This window comes from Chaetodon auriga, chromosome 2, assembly GCF_051107435.1.
Source record: "Chaetodon auriga isolate fChaAug3 chromosome 2, fChaAug3.hap1, whole genome shotgun sequence".
Lineage (NCBI taxonomy): Eukaryota > Metazoa > Chordata > Actinopteri > Chaetodontiformes > Chaetodontidae > Chaetodon > Chaetodon auriga.
The window spans coordinates 12,920,048-12,931,415 of record NC_135075.1 but is presented as its reverse complement, the minus strand read 5'-3'; the positions used below and the strand labels follow the sequence as shown (position 1 = coordinate 12,931,415).

Below are 11,368 nucleotides of genomic sequence, written 5' to 3'. Positions count from 1 at the left end.
TTCTATCGCAACAGATCAGAAAGAGAAAAAACAGTTGAGGCGTTGACATTTAAGTTAAATCACTTTATTCAAGCAAAAGGCATTCATGGCCAAAGAGTAGAATGCACTTAGGTTCAAATGCATTCTCTGTAGGGAGACATGAGCAAGGCTTGAGGCTTACTGGGCCTCAAATTTCAGGTGTAGAGGGGAGAGGATGATGACAATTCCATGCATATGTGATCAAAGCATTTTCATATATTACACATTTTCCTTAATGGCAACAGACTGGCAAAACACTACATAGATGTCTGCAGAGCCCATACCTGTGGATGTTCTTTTCAGTTAATATAGTATCATGCATGCACTGTGAAGGTTCCACTTGCAGTAATTCCACAGAGTGAAATTAATGTCAAAAGTAATCCCAAATTGTCTGTCTCATTAAAATACATTTATTTTAATAGGATGGAAGTAACAGCAGGGAATACAATCATCTAGTGTTGGTTTGACACTCTATACTGTAAATCACGCTGTGGACAAAGCTTTCCTTGACACTCAAACACATGATGCTCAGCAGCAATAAGCACCAAGACAAAAGATACTATACAGTCTCCATAAGGTTAGTTCTACACACAATATATTGCTAAAAAGCTAGTTATAAGAACAAAAACTAAAATATCACACTCTAGAAGCACTTTACATTGATCAGATGGGATAAATGCCAGTTTGACTAAACAGAAGATTTCATTACAGGTTACTAAGCCAAGCTGAATAAGCAAGCAGCACAGTATTTGGACTGTGAGCATCCAGAGGACTATCTCTCTCACTGGCTGGTATATATGATCAACAAGGCATGGCTGTATTTTGGCTGTTCTCCATTGGAGGCACTTATCAAGGCATCTACTACTACTATTTTCTTACTATATTGTACTTGAATATTTCACAAAGGCAAATTTTCTGGCACATCCTTGAGATATGCCTGAGGCAATTCACCGCTTTTAACCCAGTGTAGCACTTTGTTCTTTTTTTTTTTTTTTTTTTTTTTTTTTTAGAACTTTTCAGAGGTTTTTCTAGCCTTGCCTGGCTCTGAGGCCATTGGTCTTTGCATATAGGCACTTAAATAAACATGAGCTTATTATAGTTTTTCCTGTAAGCAAGTCTGACCTGAGAGGGAGACGCACAAGGACAGGTATGATCAGATGGTTCAACAGTGTATTACTGGTCAGCTTTGTGTTGTTGGGTGATGAATGAAATTCCTCTTTATTTAGTCCAAAATTATATGTCTTACACATAGAGTTTAATTAGCAATCAATCATGTGCAGAAATAAAATAAGGCATTGGCTCTCATTGGTCAACTTTAAGGATTCATAAAATGACAGACCAGCATTGTTTTTTAAATGAGGGGGGAAAAAAATCTAAATATTGGCATTCTGAAAAGTACAAATGTGTATTTGTTGGAAATGGGTATGTCTTCAATGATATGCAGGGATACTGTTACAAACTAACACAGAACAGCATATCTTCAAAGGCACTTCTCTAAGTCTGGCACACAAAATCAATGGCTATTAATAAAACATAAAAAAAGAAAATATAACTTGAGGAGAGTTTACAACAATTCTTCACTTCCAGTCCTAAAGTGGGAATATGTGTGTGTGTGCTTTGTCATCCACTCAAAGATGATTCATTCATACTTTTTTTATGGGTTGTAGTTGAGTTTGTTTCTTTTTCTTTGGCACATGGTATGGCACTCGAATACAAGTTTAGTAATGCCTGGTATGGTGTAGTGCTGCAGGGTAGAAGACACACACACACAAACACACACGCACGCACTCACACGCACACACTCACACTCTCACACTCTCACTCTCACTCTCACTCTCACACACACACACACACACACACACACACACACACACACACACACACAACCAGGACAAGGAATGAAGAACCCCTGCAAGAGGGGAAAAATGTCGAGGAGCTCAGTAGACAGTAATCATGTGATCTTCCTCTGAGACATTAATTGTGCATGTTGCTCCTCTCCTCTTCTTCATCATTTCCTCCACTCCTCCTCCTCTGCTTGTTGTTTTATGAGTAACTCCAAACTGTGAATGAAGGAGGACAGAACTTTTTAGATGAAACATTTATATAATCTAGTTAGTTTTACAAACAAATGTCCATTAATGTTCTAACCAACAAAAATATCTTTAATCCATACTAAAATAATCTTAGGGCTATGAGTAGTAATCTATTAAAAATCCCACAGATCCCTTGATGCAGCTGCAACAATACTGTCCAAACTGTCGATGACAAGCTTCTCAAACCACAGGCTTGATACTCACTAACAATGATGATGATGATGATCACTATGACAGCTATCAGGATGGCCCACATCTGCAAGAGGTAAAGGTACAACAAATTCAGTGCCGCACACATCAACTGGAGCTGAGATGTCTATTTCTATTTAATGCTATTCTACTTTAATATTTGCATATGCTGTGTGCTCTATGTGTGAGGAGGCTGCAACTTAGATTTCATTATGCAACCCTGTGTTGTAAAATGACAGGCTAGTATAATTCAGACCACTTCCAGTCAAGACACTTCTAGCATGAAGTTCATTTAAGATCAGTTAGAGCTATTGTCATTTACATTGGGAAAAAGGGATGTGGGGTTTATTTATTTATTTTTGGACCAAACTGTGTTTAGGCACCTTGCAGTTCTTCCACCAGTACTTCCTTTTCAGCTTAGCAGCACTAGTCTCAAACTGGGAGGCTCCAGCCTGCAGTGCATCTGCTCGGTCATCCAGTTCAGACAACTTCTGGTCACGCTCCAGCACTTTGTCCACATTAACACGCATAATATCCACCACCTACATACGCACACAAACAAAAACACACAAGAACAAAATACTTGGTTTAATATTAGTGTGTAGGATTTTGTGGCATCTAGTGATGGTGCTTGGGATTGCAGCCAACTGAATACCCCTCTGCTCACTCTCCCTTTCCAAGCATGTTGGGAGAACCTACAGTGGTAACTAAAAACGCATAAAAGCAGAAGGCCCTCTGGGGAGCCACTTTTTGGTTTGCCCATCATTGCACATTTGGTAATTAACCTACATTATGGGGCAGGTTACTCCTCCTAAAACACACATCAGCCTATACCTCATTTTCATTCACATTTGGAGCCAATGCACACATCAACTTTTTTCATCATTTTTCTGTTATGTCCTGTTACATTCTTAATAGAGTGAAAAGATACAACCATATTTTGAGTGGAGTATCTATACTGTGATAGAATACTGCCGCCAAAAAAAAGGTGATATAAATTTTAAGACATATTGCCCACCACCACCTATAAGAACATATTTATGAACATTAAATTCCATTTCTGTCAACAGATCCCCAGAAATTGTACACACTGGAACTTTTTTTAATTTAATAGAGCACAGAGACAAGGATTAGAAATGCAACATTATACTGCACAGAAGTGAACGATGAGATCAATGCTTTGTTAAGTAACCTCTAACAATGTTACTTAACATAACGACCAATCAAGAAAGATTGCACCTTACAAGGTAAAAAAGCTATATACACACTTCTGCTTAACATAGTTCACTGACAGGCATTCATGTGTGTACACGTAGTATCACAGAATACACATAACCCATATGTTCCACTGATCCACAAACCCCACTACTGGCCCTCCTCTTAGACAGAGCGGCAGGGTGGGGAGGAGTGTGCAGGCCCATGCAGACCTTACATAACCCTAGTGATTACATAAACTTCTGACAACCAATCACAGGCTTTGTGTGACACGCTGAGGTTAAAGTTCTGTGGAGGAGGGGCTAACATCAAGGAGGCCACAACTGAGAAAGAAAGTGGAAGGACAGTTAAGGGGATTAAAAGTAAAACCACAGGAGGAGGGAGACTTGTCAGACATTTTTTCCTGGTGGCCTTACTGATATGGTTTTGAATATAATTTCTAAAAACTAAAAAAGGGAATGGCCAATGTTCTCTGGCATGTGATACGACATGTGCAGAGGTAGAGCTACTGATTCCACATTGTGGTGATTCATGACACGGCTGCCAAGGGTTATGCAAGTCTCTGCGAGAGGCAGACGTCAAGGAAGAATGGAGTCATACAGAGTGGCTGAAGACAGAGAGAGGGGGGAGAGCATGGAGTTCAATAATAAGAGTGAGCGAATGATGTATGCTGAGAAAGGTAGAGCAGGTAGAACTGCTTCTGAACGTAAATGTGTCCAGTGACTTCATAAATAACGTGATTGACTCTGACATAGGGCAGACTTAAAGGGCATCTTACGCAGGAGCTTTCTTTAAAAATAATAAATGGAAATAAAGAACTTGTGTATTCCTACTGGTAGGGCACACATAAATTGATATTTTTATAAATGTGTTTTTGGTGATTTTTAATCAACATCATCCAGTGTTAAAAACATATACTTGGAGCTTTAAAGTAAGCCAGTAACCAGAGATGTATCATACCTCATCCACCTGGGCCTGGGTTTGCTGCAGGCGCCTGTTGCCTGAGGCTGCGCCAGAACCTTCTGGACCAAGGGCTGCCGACCTGGTGAAATGACAAAGTGTATACTATTAGCCTTCTGTGAGATTTCACAAAAATGTGTTTTGCATACCATGTCACTCAATCCGCACCTACCATACTAAGATAAATGTGACTGCAGGTGGCAATAAAGCGGAGGAAACAACTAACCACAACTGCAAAAATCCATTCTTATCACACTTACTCTCTTAATCTCTCGATTAATCCCTATATCACAGTCAAAGCCAATGTTAAAAAAAACCCCTAAAACTGAAAAAAAAAAAAGAATTAGAAAAAAATGATGTTTACACAGCTGTGACTTCTAAGGTAATGTAAAGAAACCTTGAAGCTGAAAATAAAGACTAATATTCCACCTACAAAACAGTCATTTATTTCACAACAGTAAACACAATTCAGTATCAAGGAAAATCTCTGAAAAGAAATAACACAGAAATTAGGGCTCTAAATTAATTTAGCATTTCAACCTCCCTTAACAAAGAATTCGTTTTTTGAGGGCCATTACATTATTCCATCAAATAAAATAGCAAATTATTTAAAATGTGAAGAACTGTTGTAAAAGACATCTTGATGTTTTTCAAACAAGGAGGGTTGACTGTGTAAAATGTCTGCTACACAACACCACCTCTAATTTGAGGATGGTCATGGGGAGGCCCATACAATAACACGATCAAATGCTAAATCAGAGTAATGCATTCATCAAAACTGAACCTACATAAGGGCTGGTCATGGACACCAAAACTTAATGTTGAAAATCTCTCATCAATATAGTACGCTATTATACTGAGTGGTCATATAACTGAAATGAAACATTGCTGCAGGGAATAATTATCTGTTAAATTTGGGGATGAGGGGAGATGTTGCATTCTAGCTGTGTTTTTTATGTAAATATTGAAATTGTTCCCATGCGCTACTTTGTACTTCTGCCAGTAACTGCACTCATTAAGCACACTGACAGGCTTAGTATGTATTTAAACATTAATCACATGAGAACCTCGGGTGGATAATACGAGAATAGAGGTTTATTTGCAAAGTAAGAATACACAGGATGGTTGGTAATGTACCTTCAGAATGAATGGGATGCCATGAGATTCATTGCAGAATTAATGCTTCATGTCAATGTTTCATAACAGTCAATAACTGACAATGGATAGCTAAAATCTTCGGGAAAATGAATATAACATAATGCATCCAGCCCATCTCAAACTTCAAGCAAGTCTCTGAATTCTTATTTTCTAAAGTTTGTTCTTTCGTAACAACTTAGGAAGACTGTTCTGACAAATGACATAAATATAAAACGTGGAAACTGGACAAGGAAATTACCGTGTTTATTTCCTTTGATAATCTATTTGGGATTCCTAGATTTGATATGCATCCCTTGTCTTTGCAGCCATGTTAATTGGTTATCTACTGCCACCCTGTGACTTGAGACAGAATTGCTTTGCATTGACTACACTTATCTGAAGATAGATAACTGAAATCAGGACAATGGGTGGAAGGTGTTTACATCGAACTGTAGGGATTATACAGGATTTATTATGACTCAGTAAAAGAGATAAGTGTGGCAGTTTACAACGTATACTTAGACACAGCCCACATATAAAGGCAGTCAAGACAGCCAGAGATGGATCACTCCTTTTCCTCAACATGCAAAACACTTAGTGCATACCGCAAGTGGGCACACCCATGCATACTAAACTTCAAAAACAAAACGCCCAAAACATTTACCATGTTCGAAACATCCTGTACCATCCATTGTGACAAACAAGATTACAAATATAAATTGCCATTGCAGGACAGGCACAAGCTTCATTATGTCTTTTTGACAAACATATGCTCACCAAATTGAAATATTAGATTCATATTAAAGCTAAGTATGGAGCAAAAGTAGGGTCTAAAAAATGGTGAAAGAACATGATGCTAAGAAGTGTATGTGTTGACAGCAGAATAGATCTATTCTGCACCATTTCTCACATGAGGCTGACAAACCAAATCATCCCCATCCCCTAAACTAACACCTACCAGGACACCTGACCAGGACACTGTTGACAGACTCAAACCCTTCCAGCCTCTCTTATTTCTCCTGAAAGAGACACAGCTTCTCTCTTTCTCCAGAAACATGGTCCTTCTTAGTTTCAGGATTGTACCAATAACATGAAAATGTGCTTATGCTAGACATATATTTGAGAAAGCAGAAGGCAGCAGTAACAAAGGACACATTTCCGTATTTTCTAGCCAACTTCTTCCTCCACTCTCTCCAAAGTCCTTTCAATTGACTGGGTTAGAAAAAAGCAAGAAACTACAGAGACATGCATGAGGAAGCATACTATCAGTGCTTTGGTGAAGTATCAATATGAGAACAAACCTGATGTACATTGCTGGATAACAAAGTCAGAAAACAGACTTATTTGTCCAACTGCTGGTTGATCGTGCAACCTGGCTGTTATTTGCCACAGAGTGGCTGAGACACTGTGCAAACATCACCACCAGCTGGAGTGTATCAGAGTATATAAACATCTGTTTTTCAGAGCTGACTGCTGCAGACGCCTCCCTTTAAATACAGAATAAGTCGAGGAGTGAGACACAAGACCTCATTTCACTCCAGCTGTCAAATATCAACACAAGACCACATCACAGTCAACCCTATCTAAACTGAACTAACGCTAGCAAGCCTGACCTGCATCATTTCCTGAGGAAAAACTATTGTTTTTCAAACAAACACCAAACCCTACTCTAGACCTCATGAAGGCAATACAAATTCAAGTTTAATTCATAGTCCTGTTTCTGAGCATCTAATACCCACTGGGCTTCGGTTGCTACATAATTTTCTATATTTAATCACCCATCTCATTTTAGCTTGAAGGTGATACATATGTAAAATGACAAAAACCTCAAGAACACACAAAATGGCACCAAGGAACTGCAGATATCTCACATTTGCTACAGGTGAAACATGTCAAAATGACAGTGCTAATACTTAAGAGTTACTGCAGATTGCACACCTTGCAATGGCTGTTTTAAATTATGGCTGCTAATAGTGCTCTCGACATACGGCGCCATAGATGAGACTGGAACTGCAGGTCTAGAAGTGTGAGTATGTGGTAAGCAGGTGCTACAGCTTTGCAATTGGACTTTGTTAGAACCCCCTTTCTTTCTGATTTTAAACAAACAAGCCAACAGTCTGTTTTTCCCTCTTGGCCACAGAGAACAAAATAGAGGTAATTAGAACTCTGACTCACTAGCCCAATTGGGCAAGTAGGAAATACTGTAAATGTTAAATATCATGCATTAGACAGCCGGGAGACTTCAACTAACAATTATTTTAAATGTTCACATTTGAGAAGCTGAAAACTGTGAATCTTTGCTCTTTTTACCTGAAAAATAATTCAAAATGCAAATAATTTCTCAAAATGGTTAATTTTCTGTCGATGGACTAATCAGATTATTCATACACTGCCTGCCTATCAAATGATAATTCACTTTTAATGCAATGTCACTTTGTATATGTACCACTGCAATTTGTATTTTTATCAACCCTCTCATGACTTTTCAGCAGAATTCCTATTTTTATGAAATTACCATGTTTTTTATTGACTTTTTACAAAGCAGATATTCAGACTTGTCATAGCAAAAAAGCACAGTAGTAATTAACGGGAATGATGACTCTATTCTGCAGTATAGGTGCTCCAGTGAGTCATGCCAGGTGAGCCACCTTGCACAATAACAGGACCTTGAAAGTGGCCAACATGGTCTGTAGCAATTATTCAAGTGACTACTAACTACACCCTTTCCTCAATTAACTTGCCAAAATGTCTGTGGTGTAAAATGCCTTTAAACAACCTCTTTAGTTCCTATGATGATTGTTGCAGATTCTTGATATAACAGCAAGGTCACTATGTTTAAATTAGCAAATATATTTACTTCTCCATTTAGAATAAAGCTGTGATTTTCCAGAAGCACAAAATGTCCATCTCATTTTAAGATGGACTTGTTTTTATATACAGATTCACAGATGTAAAGCTAACAATCCAAAGTCACAGCAATTGCATGAGAAATTGTATTATGGGAGTTAGTTTCACTTTAATGTTTTACTGCTTATTTGATGATGAAAATGCATAATGAATAGGTCCAAATGATTTAATGCTTGCCCAATGTCATACATCCATTCTCCATACCAAAACATCCAAACCGTGATTTAACAACATCGGTTGCGGCATTAGGAAAACACTCCTGGGTACAATGCCTCTTGAATATTTTATGCCTGGAACTGCCTTCAACCAGGATTAACTTATTACCATGCCCTTATGGACAGATTTGATCAGGGCAGCAAATAACCTTCGAACATCGTGGTTCTTGGTTTGAACCTGTAAATTTTGAACTACATTCATAGTACTTAGACAGACTTAATGTGCACGGTGGTACAGGGTGGGGTGGGAACAGATGACGGGATGGGGGAGGTTAATGGAAATGGACACAAGGGTTTTTTTTTTAAGAGATTTGACTTATGCTCTCTTTCTATTCTAACATGGCCATGGTTAGCTAAACACTGAATAATAAATACAAAACATCACTCAGTCCTCGTTAGCTACGCCACGTTAATAACTCTCTAATCTATAACGTAACTATTATCGACAACAAGCAACAGGTAATAGAGCCATCAATACGTTTCCTGTTCTCAACTGACCACTCGTCGTACTTTGTATGTAGCTCGACATTTCCAGTTATAGTTGCAACACTTCAAACCACCAACTTTACTAGACTGCAAAATGATACCTGTTTCCTTTAAACTGAATATTACACATAGTTAACGTTGGCTAGATTAGCCAAACAAACAAAAAACGGACCCGGAGAGACGACTAGCTTGTGACCATAGACGGCAAAACTAGCATGGAAGCTCATTGTCCCACATTCGTGTTTACGCAGCTGCAGCCATTAACAAGCAGACCGTTTGTTTTCGGTTCATTTATTGATTCACTACCTAAGGGACGCTGACATAACTTAAGTTACGCAAAGTTGCTAGTTTCTAATTTTCGCTGCGACATCTATCTTAGATTGACGTAAAACATCGAAAACTAACGCCCTAGCACTTGTTGCATGCTAGCAGCAAAGTTTTGGGCGTTGCTTTTTTTCTGTGATCCTGTTTCACCAAACTACCCGGAAGGCCGTCATGTTAGACAAGTTTGACCGAGTAACATTTGATTTCTAAAAACTTTCGGTAGAAACACAGTACACTTACATTGTGAAATGCACTTTCTTTGAACGACTCCGCCGCTGTTGTCTGTAAGCTAAAGCTAAAGTGTCAAGCCGTAACAGTTACTGCTGTCGGTTGTTATGTTGCTTTCCGGTGGTGTCGGAAAGGGGAAACGTAAAACGTAGGCAAATGACAGACAATTGATGTGCTAAATTAAACCAGAAACAAGGGGATTTTCTTTCCTCTTCGATATACCAAGATGCGATGACAATTGATATTAAGACACTGTAGTTTATTTAACAACTTTTAACACATGTAAAACGCAAATAATAATGCCAGTTTCTCTTGTTGTATTGTTCCTTATTCACCATGCAGTAATGCACGGAATGACTCTTTGCTACTTCATTCCCAATATATTATCATCTAAAAGCCGGCTGATGTTGTGTGGTACATGTTTTTTTTATTAGATCAAAAAGCTCGTATTTGTCACTTGATGTGTAAAAGCGTGAGTTTATCATCAGCACTTGAAGGCAACATTAAAGAGGCAGTTGGCCGTCGCGTGTGTGCATAGCTGCTATTATTAACGCTTAACACTTGATTAGATAATAACATTAAAAGGGGCCCATACTTGGAAATATGTAAGATGTTACGTCAGTCATAAAACTACAAGAATAGTGCCTTAAATATGTCTGTTTTCACGGTTCATTCATACCATTGCTCATTAGTAGATATGCAAGGAGAGCCCGTGATCAGCATGTGACATAACGTTACAGCATGGGAACCAAAACTTCACATGGTGCATTTTTAAGTCAGAAGAAACTTTCGACACATATTTCACTGCTTAAACTGAAGTAACTGGCGAGGTGTTGTTATTTGCAGAAGTCCACATGGACAAAAATGATTTCTAGATTTGATTCTTCAAATGTGAATTACTTGGAGCAGCCTTGCAGTCCTCTTTACAGGCTGACTTATAAATAGAAACCACACAGAGGACAATGACATTCTTTGTTTCAGAAAACATCCAGAGTTCACAAATATGAATTAACTGCTACAGGCTGCAGGTCACGGAACGAGCTGCTGTTTTCCTGTCAGTGAGGAAGCTGTTTCCTACTAAGGCGATTATTCAGTGGGTTAACTGAGCTTGTGCAAATTCCCTGGATTGTTTTAAACAGAAGATGGACCCACCCCTAATGAAATCAACAAAGCGTACATGACACACAGGTCCAGACTGCAGACCAAATGACCACACACAGGTTTGTTACAAGCTTCTGAAAACTCCCAAGATATAAATTCTGCATTTTGTACACACCCTGTGACAGCATTAGCTTGTTTTTGAGCACTGGAAGGCAACAGTGAAGAAGCGGTATAACCTCTGTGGATACTCTGACAATAATTTTTTTTACTCTCAAAGGGAGTGATCCTGTCAGATGCCAATTTGTGGATTATTGAGTGGATAAACATGCTTCATGACATACAGACTGGTAACAAATAAAAAACAACCTTCAGCGGAGAAACAGATAACATTGAGGTGATATGAGCGGTCACAGATGGTTTCATGAGTATAAACGTGATGTGAATCATCCAGAATGCTTATACGGCCTTCATAGTAACCAGATCTCAACCCAGATG

General features: G+C 38.6%; 1 protein-coding gene across 1 annotated transcript; it reads right to left on the bottom strand.

The window, feature by feature from the left end:
- Positions 1-48: 48 nt before the first annotated feature.
- vamp3 (vesicle-associated membrane protein 3 (cellubrevin)) lies at positions 49-9,889 on the bottom strand. Its single transcript, XM_076755100.1, has 5 exons — positions 9,785-9,889; positions 4,476-4,557; positions 2,684-2,842; positions 2,316-2,367; positions 49-2,078 (listed from the first exon to the last, which is right to left on the bottom strand). Coding segments are annotated over exons 1-5 (312 nt in total). The 5' UTR covers positions 9,787-9,889; the 3' UTR covers positions 49-2,061.
- Positions 9,890-11,368: the final 1,479 nt, after the last annotated feature.

What these genes read in the sequence shown, in the direction of transcription:
- vamp3 (XM_076755100.1), bottom strand. An exon ending in CCCAGGCCCAGGTGGATGAG is followed by an intron (nt 2,843 to 4,475) that starts GTATGATACATC and finishes GTGCGTATGTAG; the next exon opens with GTGGTGGATATTATGCGTGT. An exon ending in ACTGGTGGAAGAACTGCAAG is followed by an intron (nt 2,368 to 2,683) that starts GTGCCTAAACAC and finishes TACCTCTTGCAG; the next exon opens with ATGTGGGCCATCCTGATAGC.